This window comes from Triturus cristatus, chromosome 4_2, assembly GCF_964204655.1.
Source record: "Triturus cristatus chromosome 4_2, aTriCri1.1, whole genome shotgun sequence".
In the NCBI taxonomy this organism is placed as follows: domain Eukaryota; kingdom Metazoa; phylum Chordata; class Amphibia; order Caudata; family Salamandridae; genus Triturus; species Triturus cristatus.
The window spans coordinates 924,660,404-924,684,235 of record NC_140586.1 but is presented as its reverse complement, the minus strand read 5'-3'; the positions used below and the strand labels follow the sequence as shown (position 1 = coordinate 924,684,235).

General features: G+C 51.1%; 1 protein-coding gene across 2 annotated transcripts in view; it reads right to left on the bottom strand.

The window, feature by feature from the left end:
• LOC146835421 (complement factor B-like) overlaps positions 1-23,832 on the bottom strand; it is a 687,940-nt gene that overhangs the window by 366,385 nt on the left and 297,723 nt on the right. For both annotated transcript variants that reach the window (XM_085602982.1, XM_085602983.1), the window contains 2 exons: positions 19,645-19,776; positions 19,173-19,262 (listed from right to left, as the gene is read on the bottom strand). In XM_085602982.1, the coding sequence (XP_085459108.1) occupies positions 19,173-19,262; positions 19,645-19,776 (222 nt within the window). The remainder of the gene's footprint in view (positions 1-19,172; positions 19,263-19,644; positions 19,777-23,832) is intronic.

The window sequence follows — 23,832 nt, the reverse complement described above, 5'->3', positions numbered from 1 at the left end:
TAAATATACTGCCTGTGTTACAGTGAGCGTGCTCCAGTGTTAGATATACTGCCTGTGTTACAGTGAGCGTGCTCCAGTGTTAGATCTACTGCCTGTGTTACAGTGAGCATGCTCCAGTGTTAGATATACTGCCTGTGTTACAGTGAGCGTGCTCCAGTGTTAGATATACTGCCTGTGTCACAGTGAGTGTGCTCCAGTGTTAGATATACTGCCTGTGTCACACTGAGGGTTCTTCAGTGTTAGATATACTGCCTGTGTCACACTGAGGGTTCTTCAGTGTTAAATATACTGCCTGTGTCACACTGAGGGTTCTTCAGTGTTAGATATACTGCCTGTGTTACAGTGAGCGTGCTCCAGTGTTAGATATACTGCCTGTGTCACAGTGAGCGTGCTTCAGTGTTAGATATACTGCCTGTGTCACACTGAGGGTTCTTCAGTGTTAGATATACTGCCTGTGTCACACTGAGGGTTCTTCAGTGTTAGATATACTGCCTGTGTCACACTGAGGGTTCTTCAGTATTAGATATACTGCCTGTGTCACACTGAGGGTTCTTCAGTGTTAGATATACTGCCTGTGTCACACTGAGGGTTCTTCAGTGTTAGATATACTGCCTGTGTCACACTGAGGGTTCTTCAGTGCTAGATATACTGCCTGTGTCACACTGAGGGTTCTTCAGTGTTAGATATACTGCCTGTGTCACACTGAGGGTTCTTCAGTGTTAGATGTACTGCCTGTGTCACACTGAGGGTTCTTCAGTGCTAGGTGTACTGCCTGTGTCACACTGAGGGTTCTTCAGTGTTAGATGTACTGCCTGTGTCACACTGAGGGTTCTTCAGTGTTAGATGTACTGCCTGTGTCACACTGAGGGTTCTTCAGTGCTAGGTGTACTGCCTGTGTCACACTGAGGGTTCTTCAGTGTTAGATATACTGCCTGTGTCACACTGAGGGTTCTTCAGTGTTAGATATACTGCCTGTGTCACACTGAGGGTTCTTCAGTGTTAGATATACTGCCTGTGTCACACTGAGGGTTCTTCAGTGCTAGGTATACTGCCTGTGTCACACTGAGGGTTCTTCAGTGCTAGGTATACTGCCTGTGTCACACTGAGGGTTCTTCAGTGCTAGGTATACTGCCTGTGTCACACTGAGGGTTCTTCAGTGCTAGGTATACTGCCTGTGTCACACTGAGGGTTCTTCAGTGCTAGATATACTGCCTGTGCCACACTGAGGGTTCTTCAGTGCTAGGTATACTGCCTGTGTCACACTGAGGGTTCTTCAGTGCTAGGTATACTGCCTGTGTCACACTGAGGGTTCTTCAGTGCTAGGTATACTGCCTGTGTCACACTGAGGGTTCTTCAGTGTTAGATATACTGCCTGTGTCACACTGAGGGTTCTTCAGTGCTAGGTATACTGCCTGTGTCACACTGATGGTTCTTCAGTGCTAGGTATACTGCCTGTGTCACACTGAGGGTTCTTCAGTGCTAGATATACTGCCTGTGTCACACTGAGGGTTATTCAGTGTTAGATATACTGCCTGTGTCACACTGAGGGTTCTTCAGTGCTAGGTGTACTGCCTGTGTCACACTGAGGGTTCTTCAGTGCTAGGTGTACTGCCTGTGTCACACTGAGGGTTCTTCAGTGCTAGGTGTACTGCCTGTGTCACACTGAGGGTTCTTCAGTGCTAGGTATACTGCCTGTGTCACACTGAGGGTTCTTCAGTGCTAGGTATACTGCCTGTGTCACACTCTTCAGTGCTAGGTATACTGCCTGTGTCACACTGAGGGTTCTTCAGTGCTAGGTATACTGCCTGTGTCACACTGAGGGTTCTTCAGTGCTAGATATACTGCCTGTGTCACACTGAGGGTTCTTCAGTGCTAGATATACTGCCTGTGTCACACTGAGGGTTCTTCAGTGCTAGGTATACTGCCTGTGTCACACTGAGGGTTCTTCAGTGCTAGGTATACTGCCTGTGTCACACTGAGGGTTCTTCAGTGCTAGGTATACTGCCTGTGTCACACTGAGGGTTCTTCAGTGCTAGGGATACTGCCTGTGTCACACTGAGGGTTCTTCAGTGCTAGGTATACTGCCTGTGTCACACTGAGGGTTCTTCAGTGCTAGGTATACTGCCTGTGTCACACTCTTCAGTGCTAGGTATACTGCCTGTGTCACACTGAGGGTTCTTCAGTGCTAGGTATACTGCCTGTGTCACACTGAGGGTTCTTCAGTGCTAGTTATACTGCCTGTGTCACACTGAGGGTTCTTCAGTGCTAGGTATACTGCCTGTGTCACACTGAGGGTTCTTCAGTGCTAGGTATACTGCCTGTGTCACACTGAGGGTTCTTCAGTGCTAGGTATACTGCCTGTGTCACACTGAGGGTTCTTCAGTGCTAGGTATACTGCCTGTGTCACACTGAGGGTTCTTCAGTGCTAGGTGTACTGCCTGTGTCACACTGAGGGTTCTTCAGTGCTAGGTATACTGCCTGTGTCACACTGAGGGTTCTTCAGTGCTAGGTATACTGCCTGTGTCACACTGAGGGTTCTTCAGTGCTAGGTATACTGCCTGTGTCACACTGAGGGTTCTTCAGTGCTAGGTATACTGCCTGTGTCACACTGAGGGTTCTTCAGTGCTAGACATACTGCCTGTGTCACACTGAGGGTTCTTCAGTGCTAGACATACTGCCTGTGTCACACTGAGGGTTCTTCAGTGCTAGGTATACTGCCTGTGTCACACTGAGGGTTCTTCAGTGCTAGGTATACTGCCTGTGTCACACTGAGGGTTCTTCAGTGCTAGGTATACTGCCTGTGTCACACTGAGGGTTCTTCAGTGCTAGGTATACTGCCTGTGTCACACTGAGGGTTCTTCAGTGCTAGGTATACTGCCTGTGTCACACTGAGGGTTCTTCAGTGCTAGGTATACTGCCTGTGTCACACTGAGGGTTCTTCAGTGCTAGATATACTGCCTGTGCCACACTGAGGGTTCTTCAGTGCTAGGTATACTGCCTGTGTCACACTGAGGGTTCTTCAGTACTAGGTATACTGCCTGTGTCACACTGAGGGTTCTTCAGTGCTAGGTATACTGCCTGTGTCACACTGAGGGTTCTTCAGTGCTAGGTATACTGCCTGTGTCACACTGAGGGTTCTTCAGTGTTAGATATACTGCCTGTGTCACACTGAGGGTTCTTCAGTGCTAGGTATACTGCCTGTGTCACACTGATGGTTCTTCAGTGCTAGGTATACTGCCTGTGTCACACTGAGGGTTCTTCAGTGCTAGATATACTGCCTGTGTCACACTGAGGGTTATTCAGTGTTAGATATACTGCCTGTGTCACACTGAGGGTTCTTCAGTGCTAGGTGTACTGCCTGTGTCACACTGAGGGTTCTTCAGTGCTAGGTGTACTGCCTGTGTCACACTGAGGGTTCTTCAGTGCTAGGTGTACTGCCTGTGTCACACTGAGGGTTCTTCAGTGCTAGGTATACTGCCTGTGTCACACTGAGGGTTCTTCAGTGCTAGGTATACTGCCTGTGTCACACTGAGGGTTCTTCAGTGCTAGGTATACTGCCTGTGTCACACTGAGGGTTCTTCAGTGCTAGATATACTGCCTGTGTCACACTGAGGGTTCTTCAGTGCTAGGTATACTGCCTGTGTCACACTGAGGGTTCTTCAGTGCTAGGTATACTGCCTGTGTCACACTGAGGGTTCTTCAGTGCTAGATGTGCTGCCTGTGTCACACTGAGGGTTCTTCAGTGCTAGGTGTACTGCCTGTGTCACACTGAGGGTTCTTCAGTGCTAGATATACTGCCTGTGTCACACTGAGAGTTCTTCAGTGCTAGGTATACTGCCTGTGTCACACTGAGGGTTCTTCAGTGTTAGATCTACTGCCTGTGTCACACTGAGGGTTCTTCAGTGCTAGATATACTGCCTGTGTCACACCAAGGGTTCTTCAGTGCTAGGTATACTGCCTGTGTCACACTGAGGGTTCTTCAGTGTTAGATGTACTGCCTGTGTCACACTGAGGGTTCTTCAGTGCTAGGTATACTGCCTGTGTCACACTGAGGGTTCTTCAGTGCTAGGTATACTGCCTGTGTCACACTGAGGGTTCTTCAGTGCTAGGTATACTGCCTGTGTCACACTGAGGGTTCTTCAATGCTAGGTATACTGCCTGTGTCACACTGAGGGTTCTTCAGTGCTAGGTATACTGCCTGTGTCACACTGAGGGTTCTTCAGTGCTAGGTATACTGCCTGTGTCACACTGAGGGTTCTTCAGTGCTAGGTGTACTGCCTGTGTCACACTGAGGGTTCTTCAGTGCTAGGTGTACTGCCTGTGTCACACTGAGGGTTCTTCAGTGCTAGGTGTACTGCCTGTGTCACACTGAGGGTTCTTCAGTGCTAGGTATACTGCCTGTGTCACACTGAGGGTTCTTCAGTGCTAGGTATACTGCCTGTGTCACACTGAGGGTTCTTCGGTGCTAGATGTACCACCTGTAGGAGATTAAATAGAGCTTCAGTTTTATTTAAACCGACTGAGCACGACTACAAGGGGCTTCAGTGTCAGTAATGCTGACTGTGTATAAGAGAGATCGTTCCAGTTTAGAGCCGGGGTGATCCCCTGCAATGATATCTTTCAGGGTCTTCCGAACACACTCCATGTTGAAAAACAGCAGCAAGATCAGCTCCTGATCACACTGGAAGCCTTGTATTTTCTAGAATGTAGTGTGTCCTTGGCATGCAATGTACATATGGATCTTAATGAAGGCACGAGGGATAATGACGGAGGGCATCGGGACTGCTGATCAGTGCCTGAATTTACATCTAATTATTAGCGAATTGTAGGGAGCTGGCTCTTTATATAATATATCAGAAAGAGGTATCCATTAAGACTAGACAGGGTGCTCTTTTTGTGGTAGTGTGTGGTAGTGTGGTCGAGCAACCTTAGGTTTAACAAGGAGGAGTGCTACACATTTGTTGCACACACAGAGTCAACTGAGCGCTATGAGACCTGCCGGTATATATGCGCTATACAAGATTAAATTAACAATAACAATAACAATAAATGAGACACACTCAAACAGGAGATCCACACCAAGTTAGAAAAAGAGCACTTCTTTTTATATATATTTCTTAGCACCCAGAACTTCGTCATTGGGTAAGTAATGTTTTGGGAGATATCCCTGTTCTGGGAGTTTACAGAATTACACTTGCATTGGGTGAGGTATCAGTTTTTCAGTATACATTAGTACACTGGCACTTGGATCTTTTAAAGCGGTAATGTTATCCTAAAGGAAAGAAACATTTACTGCATTTGGGCACTTAACAGCGACTTACAGGACTGTTCTCCAGGACTTAAGGTAAGTTTGGGTGAGGGTCCAGGGCAGCACAGCACCAACAGGTTACCGCTGGCGGCTCTGGGGTGTCCGAGTGCAGAAGTAAAATAGCGCATCAGTGCCCCATTTAAACCAATGGGGAATGGTCCGGGAATGGTCTGGTCACAAAGAGACTGCAAGCTGGGGCTGGGAGATCGTCCGAGTGAACCCACAAGGGGGCTCGGTCCTTGAGATGCTTGAGCACGTAGGGACACCTCTGGTCCACTGGCACTCGGGCTCAGCTGCAGTGGTGGTTTCTCCAGCAGGGTCGGGCTGTGGGAAGTACTAGCAGTAGCAGGGGACACTGCAAAACAGGCTGCAGGTGGTGACTGGGGGACCAGTCGGTCAAACTCAAAGGTGGGCCCTGATCGTGAGGGTCTCAGGACCCCGTTGGCACTGTTGGTCCACTTATCCCCGGGCTGTGGGCCTCGGTGCAGTGGTGCTTCTTGGTGTTGGGTTTTCACAGTCTGAGGATCTCACAGTTCCTGCTGTCTGGCAAGAGAGGCTGTAGGTGGGGCATTGAGGGACATTGCGAGGAAGTCCAAGGGGGGCTTGTCTCTCGATGGTCTCTGTGCCAGGGGCATCGTCAGTTCACAGCAACTGTGCCCAGGGGACTCGTGTCCAGTGCTGTTTGGTCTGGCGGGGTCGCGCTGGTAGATGCTCCCATTTCGGTCCTTTAGTTGCGTGCAAACATGCAAGGAAGCAGCTCTTCTGCTCCAAGGGAGATGTTGCTGGCCAGGTGAAGTTGTGGGTCACTCTTCCACAGCTTTTTGGAGGTGCCTTCCTGGATGAGTCGGATCCTTAAAATTGTCAGGAACAGCAGGAAGGTCAATATGGTTTGCGCCAAGTCAGTTGCTGCTCCTCAGGTTTCGCGTTGGGGGCTCTTCTTTTTCCTTCTTTCTTCTTCAGGCAGACGGATGTGATCTCCTGGTGTCAAGGGGTCCCCTAAATATTCACATTTAGGGGCGTTAAGGGGAGAGAGATGAAGAAGCCTATGGTTTACTTACTTCTGGGGTCACTACACCCCCCTAGATGACTGCTTCCTTTGGCAGGTTGCCATCACCCTGTCCCAGAATTCCTAATTCCATCACACACGAGATAGTGGAATTCCTATCTTCGTGGTCACTTCAGGCTGCCCACCCTAGAGGTGTGTCCAGTCTGGCAGTGCAAATCGCATCCTGCATAGCTACTTTTCCCGTCTGCCCTGGTGCTAAATGGCTTCACGGCAGGGGATGGCATCCTCCAGGTCTGGGGAAGCCAGGCTCGCATATCAAAGGCCTCCGGCTCTTTGAAGCTCCCTTCTTTGACATGTTAATTTCTGTGAACGAACGCCGAGGAGTCTAGGAGAGTCAGCATGCTGGTGGGACGAGCGGGTCGACACTAAATACGTAATTGAACGGATCGACTGAACGGATCGAACACCTCTTGCCAGAGCAGGCGTTGTTTCTGACCTCTGAGAGCGGTGCTCTCATCTCCAAGGGGTCAGAAACTCATCTGTGGTGGCAGGCTGGACAGGACCAGTCAGCCAGCACGCTAGAGGACTAGTAAGGTTTAGGGAGTACCTCTAAGGCACCCACTGGGTGTTTGTATTAAGAAATCCTTCACCGGAATCAGTGTGGGTTCATTATATGAGGTGTCTGATACCAAACATCATAGGTTTCAGTGAAGCCATTATTTAGCTGAGAAACTCATTTTGACCAGTGCCCAGTACATACCTTAAGATGGCCTCACTGATCACTTGTAATATCCAGGAATGAAACTAGACATTACAGAGGCATATCTGCTCATGCATATATGGCGTCACATGTGCTATAATGCTACCTGCCTTAGGGCTTCAAGGCCTTCTGTAGGGGTGACTTACATATGTCCATGCAGTGACTTTGGCATGGCACATAGGAGTGTGCCATGTCATGTTTTCAAACACAGTTTGCGCCATGTCACACAGCCTGCAATGGCAGTCTGTGTGGAATTTGTGTGTTGGTCCCTTAGGGTGGCATAAGACATTAGGGACCCTCTTTAGTACTCATGCCCTAAGTACCTGGGGTATCATTTGCTAAGGACGTACAGGTGTGATAAAGTCCTTGGCCAATTTTAGAATAATCAGACATCACCTTGTTTTAGGGAAGGAGCACTGGCACGGAGCTCTGGTTAGCAGGTCTCAGTGCACTGCCAGAGTTGTAAATCACCGTCGAATCGCTAAACAGGGGGCAAAAAGTGGGTGGACAACTGCAACAAAAATCCAGTTTCCTAAACAAATACATGCTGGCTCAGACGGGCCGCCTGCACTTAGCGTTTATGGACCTGAGTTCAGCATTCGATTGTGCTAATAAAGGGCCACTCTGGAGGAAAATGCTAGATATGGGGGTGGCGGTTCCACTGGTCAAGTTGTTAGCTAAATTACATGAAGATGTGACGGGGGGTTGTATTAGGTATGGGACTAAAGGGGAATATACCCCCCAATCAGGATTAATCGAGGGGTGCGTTAGGAGTGAGTTCTGCTTTTTGCTTGTACATTAACGATTTGGACGCCAGTTTATTGCTTGTGGAAGCAGATGCAACTAGGTTGGGGCCTAGAAGAATCCTCCATTGTTATATGCAGATGACTGTACTAATCTCAAGAACAGCTATGGGGTTCCAGAGGCTGTTAAATAAATGTGTATAACTCATGAGTGACCTTGGTCTTTTGACTAACATAGCTAAGTCTCATACTATGATTTGTGGACGTCCTCTGAGCAACCAAAAATCCCACTTCATTCACGGCACTAAACATTTATTCCATTATTTGTGTACCTGGGGATACCTTTTTGACTCCAAATGCACTTGGTGACACCTTATGTGGGTTAGAAAGTCTCAGGTTGACAAAACGATTCAAGCAATTGTTGGTTTTGAGGGGAAGCTCAGTTCAAGGCCTCTGAATGTGATGATCCCATCACAAGGCCCGCTGCTGCTTTGTTTTTATGTATGGAGCAGGAACTTGGGGGCATGTCAACATTCTGCACCTACAGGTCAGTGAGAAAGTGCTTCTGAGGAGACTCTTATCCGTTCCTACCACTGTCCCTACTTATGCCTGACATGCTGAACTGGGTCTACCATATCTAGAGGGCTGTGTCATGTTAGCCCCTCTTCAAGTGTGGCACTCTGTCTGATCCAAGCAGGAACCTCTCCTGAACTAGGGCATAATCACGGTGAGTATAAAACTAGATTATGCTCACCGTGTACCAAGGCTAAGGTAAATCAAGGAACAATTTACTATGCTTGGGAGGTCGGAATGTTTTTGTAGTCCACATGATATGACTACTCATTCAAAAAAATGCTTAAAAGCTGAGTTTTTTTCTATGCAAGGACGTAGAAGAAACAGTCAAGAGTTTAGCAAAAAGAGTGTGACTGCCCATCATCTAATAGTAACAACTGATCGTATGGAGCCTTATCTGAACTTTTTACTGCTTCGTTATCAGCATCTTTATCTGCTAAGATTTAGATTTAATATAGCGCCTCTTTTAGTTTAACACCCCAGACATGCATAGAATGATTGAGGCCTTGAGCCATGTCCATGTGATTCGAAGTCCAATCAATCTTTGCTCCATTCTCTCTTCTTCTGTCAACTGTATACCGCGCCGAGGATACTATACCTTATACCATTGTTTAGGTTCCTGAATATTAGAAGGTTTATACCAGCCCTGTATCATTTGCAATCTGAATATATTTGTATGATGGTACACAAGTGTATAATGGCTGCAGTAGGACTGAGGAATATGGTAGGGAAATAATACTTTAATCCATGTGTCACTTTGTTAAACCTTGTGGGCCCGATTCACAGAACTAACTTAAGACAAAATCCTAAACTTACTACCATTTTGGTATTCACAGAAGGCACTTACTCATTTTGGTATTTACAGAAGACATTTACTCACTTCGGTATTCACAGAAGTTAGGAGTCCTAACTTTAGGACTCCTAAATGCCTTCTGTGAATACCAAAAGTGATGATCCCATCACAAGGCCCACTGCTGCTTTGTTTTTTTGTTATCCAACGTTTATTAATTTTTAACAGGTCATGCAAGAAGCAGTACGCAGCTTATGCGCCTACAACCTTATAGGCCGGCAGCGAACAGCCTCCGCACAGCAGAGAGCAACCTCAGGGTCAGGGAGGCCCGAGGGCCCCAGTGATGCCCCGGAGACAGGCCTATGGGCAGGCGGTCCCCAGCAAGGTCCCACTGTAAAGGCTCTATGCCCTGCGCGAGCCTTCTATCTGACAAGCAAGTTTGTAACCGTACAATATTCGTCAAGCTAAGTCGATCAAGTTGAGCTTCACCAAATTTGCCCTTAAGGGCCAATGACCTTACATTCCAAAGATCTCAGCTGTCCCAATTGCTATACATTCCCCTGTGAGCGTATCTGTCTTCACCTGCAATTTGTCTAGCGTATCGTACAATTCGGTTATGGCAAGCAGTGCATCTCAACATATCGTGCCCGTCGAACGGACAGCGTACAGGGACACCTTCCATCATACCCTCCATAGCACCCCATTCATAGCCTGCAGTAAGCATAGCATGAGAGGACTGGCAACCGCTAGATGCTGAGTGGTATAGGCTCGCTAGTATCCAACAGGGTCTTATTGAGTAGTGCGTAGATCAGCAACCAGCATGAAGGTCATGGCACAGTAACAACAAATTAGGAACCACTCCGTCTTCCCCGCGCTGTGTTCGTGCTAGGGCCATCCGCCACCGCACCTGCAGCAGATATTTAGGAAGGAGGCGGCCAATCAGCAAACGGGGGAGGGAGGCAAAACCAAGGGATAAGAAGGGGGAAGTGGGGGGTCTAGGTAGGGAGGCTCAGCATGGGGGAGGGAGTGCGGACCCCACTATTACCACAGGACGGAGGCTGGAGGTCAAGGCCATCCAGGGGCGGGTTCCCCCCTATCCCGGGGGTGTCTGCAAGAGTCGGGGACCTCAAATTGTTTGCCTGTCTCCAGAAATTCCCTGGCTCAGTAGGGCCCACTACATCATCGAAGAGCTTCAGGGCTCGGAGCCGTGGTGGCTGCAGTCTCACATGTTCTAGTCTCCCCAAATGGTCGATCAAGGGCTTCCAACGTTGGCGATACTGGGTATCACGGAGTTGAAGACGTGCCGTGAGGGACTCCATCGCCACCACATGCCACAGGCGGGTAAACCATACATTGATAGAGGGTGTGTCGGGTTTCTTCCAATAAAGAGCCACCGTTTGTTTCGCAGCACCCAGCATGTGGAGGCTAAGGTGCCGGTCACGGCCTGTCATAGCCCGTAGAGTCGTCGGTCGAAGGCCCAAGAGCACCACCAGTGGATCCTCTGGAAGAGGATACCCTAACACCTTTTTGATGTGGCTAAGGACTTCTTTCCAAAAGGTAATCAGGAGAGGGCATGTTCACCAGATGTGGATGAAATCTCCCGTCGCCTGATTGCAGCGCCAGCAGAGGGGGGATGCCGTAGGGAACATTCTTTGGAGTCTAGCGGGGGTGTAATACCATTGGGTCATCACTTTATAAGCCGATTCCTGTTGGGGGATGCTACGCAAGGTTTTGGGAATGACGCTCCAGAGCCGAGACCATTGGGAGGGGGTGACACCTGAGCCAGTGGCGTTGTGCCATCTCATCTGGTAGGGATGGGGGTCCGGCCGCTGTGCATGTTGGAGCACCTTGTATATGCGGGAAATCAGCCCCTTGTAGGTGCCGAAGGTACGCGCCAACTGCTCGAACGGCGTGTAGGGCCACGTGGCCGCCTGTGTCAACGAGAAGCCCTGTATCCAGTGGCGTAATTGTATATATTGGAACTTGTCTCTCTCCGTGAGCCCAAACTCTTGCTTGCATTGAGCGAAGGTTTTGAGACAGTCCCCAACGAATAGGTCACGGATCGTCCTGCAGCCGGTTTCCGTCCAGTTCCCGAAGTGGGGAGGGCGACACGCCGGCGGGAACTGTGGGTTACGAGCAATCGGGGTGTGGGGAGACGAGAAAGTGGTCAGACCCCGCCGAACCGCCACCCTGTCCCAGACCTCAAGGACCGTTTTGGTAGGGACCGCCATGTAGGCACTACGGTGGCGAGCCTCCCGGGGTAACCAGGCATGGTCCCAGAGCGGACGACAGGTGACTGCCCGATCCATGTGGAACCACACGTTTTCACTCTCCCACGCCCCCCACTCCAGTACAAAGCGGAGGTGGGATGCCCAGTAGTAATCTAAGAGGTTGGGGCAGGCCAGCCCTCCCCGATCCTGAGGAAGTTTCAGGATCTTGTTGGAAAAGCGGGGTTTCTTCCCCCCCCCCATATAAATGCAGCAAGGTCGCGCTGCAGCCCTTGGATGTGATGTTCCGGAATAGGAGTCGGCAAGGTTTGGAAAAGGTATAGGATCTTCGGCAAGATAGACATTTTAACTGTGTTTAGTCTGCCAAGCCAGGAGAGGGGCAGGGCCTTCCACGTTCGGAGGTCGGCCAAGACTGAGAGTTTGTATTCCTGCCAGTTGGCCTGCGTCCAGGTATCCAGGTCCGGAGTTAAGTTGAGACCCAGGTACCGCACCGACTTGCTCGCCCATTGGTACGGGACAGAAGCTTGGATCGTCGCAAGTTCCCCATCTGGGATCGTTAGGTTAAGGGCCCAGGACTTGGTGTAATTGATTTTCAGCCCAGAGGCCCTTTCGTAGGTTTGAAGCAACGAGTGCACCGCTGGTAGCGAGCGTAGAGGATCAGAGAGAGTGAGGAGGAGGTCGTCCGCGAACAGAGCGATCTTGTGCTCAACCCCCTGAAGAGATATACCACCGATAGCTGGGGACTGGCGTATCATAATGGCCAGAGGTTCCACCACGAGGGCGAACAGCAGGGGCGACAAGGGGCAACCCTGTCGAGTGCCTCTACAAATGGGGAAAGGCTGTGTGAGCTGGCCGTTAACCCGTACTCTGGCCACCGGTGAGATATACGGGGCCATAATACGCGCCACCATCTTAGGGCCCAGTCCCACTTTCCGCAGGACCGCCCGGAGGAAATTCCAGTCCACCCGATCGAAGGCCTTTTCCGCATCGAGTGATAATAGGCATGCTGGGATCTTCCAATGCTTGGCCTTCCCCACAATATGCGCTATGCGGCGCACGTTGTCCCCCCCTGGCGTTGGTGGATAAACCCCACCTGGTCTGGCTCGATGAGGTTCGGTAGGTGGGCACCAAGACGTTTAGCCAGAATTTTGGTGTACAGTTTCAGGTCTGTGTTTAACAGGGCAATAGGCCGGTAAGAGGAGCAAAGAGTATGATCCTTCCCGGGCTTCGGAATGAGGGCTATTTCGGCCATCGCCATGTCTGACGATTCCGCGAACGAGTTGAAGAGGCGCAAGAGATACGGCTGCAGTTGCGGCAAAAAGGCACGATAGAATGACACCGGCAGCCCGTCCGGGCCCGGCGTTTTGCCGAGCGGAAGGTCCATCAGGGCCTCCGCTATTTCCGTCCGGGTGATAGAGTCCTCCAGAGTCTCCGATTGACGCTCGCTCAGCGGCTCCCAGCGACAGGCGTCAACGGCTGCCGAGATCAGGTCCGCCGCTGGCGGGTCGCTAGTATAAAGAGCCGCGTAGTAGTCGCGGAACGTTTGGAGCTTTGCCGTTTCCGCAATGGCCCACGAGCCGTCCGTCTTTTGTAACTTGGCAATATGGGCTCTAGCCGCTCTTGTTCGCAGGCGCCGCGCCAACACAGCACCCACCTTATCCCCGCCCTCGTAGTACCGCTGCTTGAGCGAGAGCAGGGCGCGTTCGGCCTTGTTGGTCCGGTGCGCACGAAGCTGCCCACGTAGGACGGCCAAGCGTCTCTTACGCGACGCCATCGGGCGTTCTTGGTCCAGCTTCTCCAACGTCTTGACTTCGCGCTCGATTTTGGTTTCATAGAGCCGGGCTTCGCGCGCCCTGGCAGCAGCTATTGCCGTAAGGGTACCCCGTATCGTAGCCTTGAAGGCATCCCAGAGGAGAGGGAGGGGAGTCCCCGGTATGTCGTTGTCCGCGAAGTATGCCAGGATGGCCGCCTGGACCTCCTCCCTATCCACCGGGTCACGAAGGACGTGGTCCGGGAATCTCCAGCGACTCAACCGCGCGGGCGAGTAGGACACTCCCGTATAAGTAATTCCACGTGGGCGTGGTCTGAAATCAAAATGTTGGAGTGAGACACCGATATAATGTCTTTGAGCAAGGAGTGCGACGCAAAGAGAAGGTCGATGCGAGAGTATGAGCGGGGCACATGGGAGTAGAAGGTGTAGTCCCGCAGTCCCGGAGAATAATACCGCCAGGTGTCCATCAAGTTTAAGGAGGTGAGGGAGCTCTTCACCGCCGCAGACATGGCCCCCATCCCGTGGAAAGCCCCCCCCACAGCGATCCATCTCCGCGTCCCACACCAAATTAAAGTCACCTCCAACTATGAGGTCGGAGTCCACTGGCTCAAGGTGTTCCCTAATGATCCCGCGTAGAAAGGCATCCTGACCTTGGTTGGGGGAATAGATATTACACAAAGTGAGTGGGCGATTCCCTCTCTGGACCTCCACCCGCAAGCACCGACCCTCGGCATCCCTACTGACCTTAGAGTCTCCCCGGAGGAACCCCGCCCTGCAAAGGATGGCTACTCCCGCTGACTTAGTGCTGGCCGAGGACCAGAATTGGTGGGGGAAGCGGGGATGCGCCATCCGCACCACATCCGATTTGAGAAGGTGGGTTTCTTGAAGGAAAATGACGTCTGGGCTCTGTAGAAGCAGGTAGCGCCATATTTGGCGTCTCTTGTTGGGTGAATTAAGCCCTTTCACATTGAGGGAGACAATCTTCCAAGAAGGCGAGTCAGTCATTGACACAGAACCACTAGCAAGACATCTCTCATGCAGCCGCCCCCCTCAGTCTTGAGTCCCCCCCACCAAGAGGATACCAAAGGAGAGGGAGAGGAGGGAAGGGGATAGAGGCAAGGGAAAAAACCAAAACACTTAATCGGCCAACAGGGCCAGCAAGACCTATTCCAGTCTAGGGAGTAGCCAGGCACAACGGCACAGGCTGTCCCGGAGATGTCACTCTCCCAGAAATAGGAGTGGGGGTTAGTCATCGCTTATCTGTAAATCCATGATGTCGAGGGTCCGCTCCGGACCACCGTCTCAGCAGTACAGGTGTCACGCCAAGGACTAGGCAGGCATATGCCCCCCAGGAGACCATCCCGGGCGCCGTGGGAGGAAAGACCAGGGCAGCCGCAAGCAGTCCATGCCCACAGCCATCTCAGTTCCAAAGCTGCCACCAGAGAGGGGGTTCCACCGAGAAGACATTCATTTGGAAGCGGGCGCTTGCGATCCAGACAGTGACGGGCCACCCTCCAGGGATTTTATGTGCTCTATGATGTCCTGCTTGTCACGGGAGGAGCGGCTTCCATCCGGCGATGAGGGGCGTCTAGGGCGGCGTACCGTGGACCACTGCGGCTTCAGTGGGAGTCGGAGGCCGGCAGGGCGGCGCGAGGGGCTAGCCGGCAGGGAGTCCGGGATCTGAAGCAGCTGGGCCGCCTCACGGTAGGAGCGCAGCACACGACGCTTAGGTTCCCACTGGAACATGAGGGCAAAGGGATGGGCCCATTGATATCGAATGTTGAGCTCCCTCAGCTTGTCCGTATTGGGCCGGAAGTCCCGCCTGCGCCGGAGTGTAGTAGGGGCCAGGTCTTGAAACAGCTGGATGGGCTTGCCCCCACAGAGGATTTCGGGTTTGCGTCTAGCCGCTTTAAGAATGGCTTCCTTCTCGACGAAGAAGTGGACCCGTGTCAAGATGTCAGGGATACGTCCCGGCCTTCCAGACGGTCCGGAGACCCTGTGTGCACGGTCCAGGGTGGGCGGCGAAGTGGCATCGTCTCCTCGGATGTCATGGAGCAGGTCCGCCACGAATGACATGATGTCAGCTCTTTCTGCTCCAGTTGGTACCCCCCGTATGCGGATGTTGTTCCGGCGCCCCCTATTTTCCAAATCTTCTTGCTTGATTTGAAGCTCGACATGTTGTTCCTCCAGAGTGGCGAGCCGCTGCCATAGGTGTTCTTGGTCTTCCGTACGTGCGTCCAAGGTTTTCTCCAAGTCGTCAACCTGGCCACCGAGCTCCCCCACATCTCTCCGCAGCTCCTTGACACATGCCTGGACCTCCGTGCGTAGTGATCCGATTTCCGTTTTGAGCTCCTGCATGAACGACGCCATGAAGGATTGTGTGACTGGTGCAGCAGAGGCCCCAAGATCCGATAATGCCGCACTCGTCGATGACGTGCTCGGCTTACTCCACAAGTCCCTGACCGAAGCATCTTTGGGGGCCGCGGGTGGCTCTTTCCCTGGCTTCGTGCGGGTCATGCTGCCAGAGGGTCGGTGGGCAGCGTCTCAGCGGGAAGGAGCAAGGACCCCGGAACCCTCGAACGCACACTCAGCGTAGAGCGCAATCCACTGGGCCACGCAGTCCAGGATCGGCAGTGGGGCCCCAGTCCGCAGGTCCGCGACTCCGGGCGCCGCGTTCCCGAGGGCCCTCCAGAAGCAGCGCAGCAGGGGGGGGGGAAGCGTCAGGTTCTCAAACCACTGTGTGGCGCATGGCTGTCCCCCAAGAGAGATCCCCCCAACTCAGCCGAACGGGGGGGTGCAGTGGGAGCACTGCAGCACTCGTCGAGTCGCCGCTCCAGGCCCGGTCCACCAGTTGGGGCCCCGATCAATCCATCGGCAGGGCCCGGGGAGCGCCCTCATGCGGCATCGAGCCTCTTTCCTCGCCCACGACGGCCCAGGCCGGCCCCAAGCAGATCTAGGCCTCAGCACCCCAGGCAGAGGCGTCCTCCCACAGTCAGCAATAGGCCTCAAGCCGGGCCGCCAGTGCGGTGGTGTCGTCGCCTGGTCGAGGGCCCCAGAGCAACCCTCAGGGACAGCGCAGCAGTGCAAGGCTCCGTGACCCTTCTTGCCCCACTCCGGCAGCTCGCTCGCCCGTCTCAGCTCCTCCCCGAGCGCCGGCAGTCGCAGGTCTCCAGGGCGCGGTGCAGCAAGCGCCCCCCGCCGATGCAGCACCAAGCGGGGTGCAGGTAGGTAGGGCACTGGGCAATTACAGCATCCGCATAGGGTGGGGGGGCCAGCAGTCAGCTAGCAACAGTTCACCAGCGTCCGGTCTCACCAGTAGCGACGCTCCCCCCCAGCCGCCGCCCACGCCAAGCCGCCTCGTTACTGTCCTCTCCGCCAGGCCGCCTCCACGGACCATGCAAATTGGCGGCGGGCACCCCTCTGCCACCGCACCGCGCCTCCAGTCGCACCAGACAGCCAGGCGTCACCCTCAGCACGTCGCCGCTCTCTCTCCTCTACTGTGGGTCTCTCGCTTCACCCAACGCCGTCTGCAGCCCCCGCCGGGCCCGCAGTGGGTCCCCAGCACACCCAGGAGTGTCCCGGCCTACCAGGTCTAGATGCCGGAGATCACCGCCGTCACTCGGGTCCTGAAGTCGCCACTCCCACAGCTCTCACAGTCCGGGATCTACAACTGCCGGAGCCCTCCGGCAAGGATTCTGCCGCAGCCACCAGCGTGATGCCTCCGCCGTTCCGGACTCGCCCAGTGCCGGGCGCGCAGACCGGGGGAAGAGAAAATGGCGGCCAGCCCGGCCGGCGTTCGACTCCTCGTCCGTGCGGTGTGAATCAGCCTCAATAGCCGCCACCGACCTCCTATGCTGGTTCCCCCAGTGTTCCGCTCTCCCCGGGTTGTGTCCCCGGTCCAAAGGCTGCCGTCACACCGCTGCTAGTGGCAGTTGTTAACAGCGGCGGTCCGGAGCGGCCACGACCCGCGTCCTACTCCATTCCTGGCGAGACCACGCCCCCCGCTGCTTTGTTTTTATGTATGGAGCAGGAACTTGGGGGCATGTCAACATTCTGCACCTACAGGTCAGTGAGAATGTGCTTCTGAGGAGACTCTTATCCGTTCCTACCACTGTCCCTACTTGCCTGACATGCTGAACTGGGTCTACCATATCTAGAGGGCTGTGTCATGTTAGCTCCTCTTCAAGTGTGGCACTCTGTCTGATCCAAGCAGGAACCTCTCCTGAACTAGGGCATAATTACGGTGAGTATAAAACTAGATTATGCTCACCGTGTACCAAGGCTAAGGTAAATCAAGGAACAATTTACTATGCTTGGGAGGTCGGAATGTTTTTGTAGTCCACATGATATGACTACTCATTCACCATGCAGGGGGAAGCATGGGCAGCCCTGAGGGAGGCTTCCGAAAACAGGGACATCACAGAATTTTGGAGATTAATAAACTCCCCTTGTTTTCATGATAATAACGTCCCGGAGGTCGCTTCAAATATTCTTCCAGAACAGTGGACTGCTCACTTTGAGGGTTTGTATAACCACGGGGAGGAGGACTTATCAAAAGAGTGGGGGATGCATTTAGTGTGCAATCGGGTGGTATTTTCCTTGCAAGAGATTAGCATGGGCATTGAGGGTCTTACTAAAAAAACAAAGCTCCGGGTCCAGATGGGATACCCCCTGATCTGTTTTTGAGCCAGGTGGATCTTTGGGCCCCTATTATAACTCGAGTATTAAATGCAACTATAATGGTTGGTTTACCACGGTCCTGGTCAACTGCCATCATAGTACCCATTTTCAAAAAGGGCAACAAAGATGACCCCCAATGTTACCGCCCTATTTCCTTGATAGACGTTACTGCCAAAATCCTGGGAAGAGTAATTTTGAACCGATTGACCGAGTGGGCTGAGGACAAAAATATCATTTCAGATGCCCAGTACGGCTTTCGGACTGGCAGGTCTACCAGCGACCAATGCCTGAACCTATACATGCTGATAGCAAAGTACACCAAAACCAGCAATGAAACTATGTATTTGGGGTTCATGGACCTGGCCGCTGCGTTTGACCATGTTAACAGGAATAAGTTATGGGCAATGATGACCCAACTCGGAATCGATCCTGGGATAATCCACATATTGAGGGAATTGCACAGAGAAACCTCTGCACGGGTACGCTATAATAAAGACGGGGGACTGACAGAATCTTTTAGCTGCACAAGTGGGGTGAGGCAGGGGTGTATTTTAGCTCCTTTTTTGTTTTCGTTGTACATTAATAGTCTGGAACAATCACTTATTAATTTAAACGCAGATTGTCCAAGGGTAGGCTCACGTAACATCCCAGTGCTATTGTACGCAGATGATGCGGTGCTCCTGGCACGGACCCAGAAAAGCCTGCAGACTCTCATTGACGGGTTCGTTAAATTCATGGAGGTAATAGACTTGTCTGTCAATTTAAAAAAATCATATGTAATGACAGCAGGCAACAAGCCACGGACTGGTTTCACTTACCGAATTGGCTCCCATACACTTGAAAGGGTGCAAACTTTCTCTTACCTAGGGGTAAACTGAGAAAAATCCTAATTTTAAGACTTTCGGTATTCACAGAAGGCATTTAGGAGTCCTAAAGTTAGGACTCCTAACTTCTGTGAATACCGAAATGAGTAAGTGGCTTCTGTGAATACCAAAATGAGTAAGTGCCTTCTGTGAATACCAAAATGGTAGTAAGTTTAGGATTTTGTCTTAAGTTAGTTCTGTGAATCGGGCACTGTATCTGGAATCCCAAATTCTGCTATTTGTATATATTCTGTTCTATTGATTAATGGCCATGATATATTTCTTACCTATTGATGGATTTTATGTACTGTGTTCTTTTATGGTTTGACACAAGCTGAATAAAGATTTTAATGAGGATGATGACTGAGTACATCACAGAACATGCGGTTTCTGCACATCAACAGCGCAGTTGGCATTTGATCCTCTTGGCTCCACCCCTGCTTTTCTTACCCAGATAGTCTTTTCTCTCCTCATCGATTTTCAAGAAGTCGTGGATCCTCAACATGGAAATTCTGGGGTCTCCTCCCATGTTGGATTTTCCTGAAAAGAAGGGAATAGTTATGCAATGGAGGCACTACCAGTGCGACATCAATTCTTGATTCCATTCATAGACTTGCATGTGATTTGTAAGTCCCAAAGAACAATAACTACAATACGAATACAGTCTTGCTACAGGCTAGTGCCTGAGGAGGGTACGCTCAGTATTGCACAGTATTTAAACCAGAACTTTCTACCATGTTAAGATGGAGCAAAGACGGAACCCAAACTTGGTCTCTTCTACCAAATTACTTACTGCCGGTTTCTTACCTCAGACTTCCTCACCAGCTTCTCTCTTGTCCACAAAGTGACTTACCACCTGTGGAGCCATCCCTTCTAGGGAGGGGTGCACAGCGGCTAAGATATATCAGTAGATGGGACCTACCGTCGGTCATGAGGATGATCACATGCCGGATATCACTGAACTTGTCGGCGTTGCGCTGTGAGTGCAGAATCATCATGTTGTAAACAGTTTCGATAGCACGACGGGTGTTCGTGCCCGTTTTGTCTTCGTGTTCTGCAGAATAGAGAGACAGACTCAGGTGTGTACTTCAAAGGGACATCCAGTGAAAAGAGCTCGACATCTCACCCAATCCTTCATCATTAACAAGCGCCAACAATAATGAATGTCCCTTTGCTTGAGAATGTCTGTTTGGAATGTAAAACCTATTGTGACATCATTCACTACTGTAAATAAGCCCTCACATTGCATACAAATGGCCATTATAATCAGATATTCTAGGAATCATCTCTTGACCGGCTAATAATCCATAACACCACCTAGTGGTGAGACAGATAATGATCACACATTCCACACAACCGTGATTACCCTCTTATGTGACCTCGAGTGGTGAGATGGTTCGTAGCACCTCAACCATTGTCTTTCCAATGCAAATGTCACATGGAACTTTACTGATTCAACCCCTCAAGTCCATTATAGAATGCTGTTGATCTGCACACTCTGCACACGCAAGATATCACACTTGATAGTATAGACATCTTGAAGAAGATCAGCATTTCATGCAACAGATCTTGGAAAAGTCTCAACCTCCCCAAATCCCAGTGTCTCTTCTCCCTCACATCCCCATTAGGCACTCCTAAGAAGGAGAAGTGGAGAAGTGTGGCTCAATGATTAGAGCGGCAGACCCTGATGCAGAGGTCTAGCCCGGGACCAGGGTTCAATTCCCTGCCTCGGTGGGTCTTGGGCTCAAAATTCCACGGACCTGACAATTCTCGCCTCGGTGCCATTCCAATCATGGAGTCCCACTCTGCAACTCTGGGCAATAGCTTGCTTAATCTCCACAACAGCCCCCACAACGCTAAGGATGCCTGGCCTCCACCCTGGGGGTGCCCAGGAGTGGACGCCTCACAGGGAAAGCCAGGATGGGTTCCACAGCGGTATTCGTACAAGCGCCTTGAGACCCTTGCGGGTGAGTAGTGCGCTATACAAGTATCAATTTACATTTTTTTTTTTTTACTCCATTGAGAATGAGCACATCTGAGTTCTTTTACACTTGGAGGGACATTATTTCAAACAGCATTGTGTTAGATATTTTTCAGATGTTCTGGTTAGGCTGGGTAACAATCAGGGGTGTCTACTTAAATTACAACATGAAATGAAGAACATCTGCTTCCAAGGGGCGCATAAAGAGTAGTTTACTCAATGTGCTTCCTTATCCTGAAGACAGTCCCAGTTGAACTCTTCATCTGGAGTTTAGCGGTCGCGCTAAAGTTAGGAGCAAGCACGTTTTGTGCCTGTTTTTTCCTTCAGGGTAACTAGGTGTGGAACACTTGGCCAGGTTTGAAATGGTGATTTACCTAGGAAAGCTATTATGTCCCCTTTTTATGGTTCAAATGTGCGCTAGGGGTAGCAGGCAGTTGGCATATCAACAGACTGACTCACACAGACAGATAAAAGCAGCTTTGGCAGATAGCGAGAATGCATAATTAGCATCTACACTGTCCATATGACTCTATATGAATAGCTCTCTGAGTGACAGAGCCTGAAATTTGGTAGCTTCAGCAGGAAACAGATGGCAACTAAGAAAACCACTTACCTGGACAAAAATTGAAGAGGGCAAGAATAGGGCGGATTAAATGCTGCATCAATTAGTCTAGTGAGGACTACATAGAGGTCTTACTTGAGGCTGGCACTGCATAGAGAGATGCCACTCTCGTTTACACACAGTTCCTCCAAAAGTCCTTAATGGTAAGGCATGAACAACAGACTGGTGTTTGAAGATATGCTGCATGTGCAGCTAGGTGAACACATAGAGATGTGTATGCCACCCCGGCCTCTTCCTAGGGCCAAAAGTGGAAAGTAAAATACTGAACTATGAGAGGGTTGATGATTTGAGGAATTAACTACCTGACAAGCCCATTTAACTACAAACCATACTCTTGTGAAAAGCTTTGCATAGCTTCCTTTAAGATGTGGGAACCTCTCACTCTAAGGCCTCAGGTGCCAAATCATTGGATTAAAGGAGTTGGGTTTGAGATGGAGCATTTGGCGTTGATGTAGACTGGCCCAATCTGGACGTAATGGAGGTCTTTGATGTGGATGCATGTCCATTGCCTAGGAAAAGGAGCTCCCTGGTCCATGTGCCCATGTTTGAACCATGATAATGAGTGTCATTGGCACTTGCATTATTTTGCACACGGCATAAAAGATCTTTGAAAATGAGAGGATAAACAAATGCAAATGTCCTGGACCAGTCGATCAAATAGTGCATTCTGAAAGACTGGATATTTAGAGACCTAGAGGAGAGGTTTTGGCAGTTGACGATTGTTGCAGTTGCATGATTTGAATAGTAGTCCAGTCCTTGTGGTAGAGAACATGAGAAACCGCCAACGCGTGTTTCGTCACCACCGTGACAAGTGTGCTCTTCCCTGCATTTAAATGTAGTACATGATGGTCACATTGTCTGTTCAAATTAAGACCGGCTTGATACGCAGCCTGGTTGAAAATGTCATTGACAATGTGGTGAAAGCTCTCCAGAGGGGACCACTGACACTGAGCCTTGTTGCCATGCATGGGTGCTTCCAACTCTGCAGAAAATACTTTTAAACTTTGAGCGCTACTAACACTAGATCCTCCCAATCCTGTTCCTCTTGTGACTACTGTTTGGTCAGATATTCCTGCAATAGACTCGTGTAATTGAGCGATGGGGACCAATGAAATGCATGACACCATCATTCCTTACAGGTGAATCCTCACTATCAGAGTACTAGATGTCTACTAAAGAGGAAGCCATCTCTGAAAGTTCATGACTGACTTTGTTATCGAAGAGCACTGCCCAACACAAATTGAAAGTAGTGCCAAGCAAATTTTCACAAAAGTAATCTGAGACAAAATCCTAACTTTACGACTTTCGGTACTCACAAAAGGCATTTAGGAGTAGTAGTAGGAGAGCTGCCTGGTTCACCACAGACCATCATGAAGCCAGACGCTCCTGCAGAAAATCTGGCGAAACCTGAAAATCATGGAAGCATGGAACAACCACAAGAGCGGCCTGAAGGAATACCACCAGTGCATAAGAGACGCCAAACGGACCTTCATGAGAGAAAAGTCCAGACCAACGCGACCAACGCCAAGGAACTGTTCAACGTCATACAGCAGTTCACAAAACCCACCTGTGAAGCCACGGACGTCACACCCTCAAAGGAACTCTGCGAAAAGCTCAGCTCCTACTTCCATCTGAAGATCATGGCCCTCTACGAAAATTTCGGCGAACCGACGACGAGCACCAACCCCCTACCCACCGCGGCAGATAAGCCAACCATCGCGTCCTGGGATCCCGCTACCGTCGAACTCATCACAGCTACCATGAAGAAAACCCACTCAGGAGCCCCCAACGGACCCCTGCCCACTGCACATCTTCCACAGAGCCGCCACTGCTATCGCACCCAAACTAGAATGCACCATCAACGACTCCCTCAGATCAGATGACTGGAAATGGGCGGATGTAAAACCCCTCCTCAAGAAACCATCAGCCTGACCGAACGGACCTGAAAAACTTCCGGCCCATCTCCTTCCTTCCCTTTGCGGCCAAAGTCATCGAGATACTCAAAAACGGCCAGCTGACCGCCTTCATGGAAGAGAACTCCATCCTGGATGCCTCCCAGTCTGGATTCCGCAGCAACCACAGCACCGAGGCTGCCCTCCTCGCCGCCACGGACGACATCCGCATGCTACATGACCAGGGACACAGCGCGGACCTCATCCTTCTAGTCCTCTCTGCAGCCTTCGACACCGTTTCACATCGCACTCTCGCAGCCGGACAACATGACGCGGGAATACAAGGAGACGCCCTCGACTGGATCCAATCCTTCCTCTCCGGCAGAACCCAGAGGATCCGACTCCCTCCCTTCCTATACAAACCCGCGGAAGTCAACTGCGGAGTTCCCCAGGGATCTTCACTCAGCCCCAAGCTCTTCAACATCTACATTGCCCCCCTCGCCACCTTCGTCAAACAGCAAGGGCTCAGCATCGTATCCTATGCCAACGACGCCTAGCTCATCCTCTCGCTCACGAAGAACCCTGAAGACACCAGACTCTGTTTCCAGGAAGGTA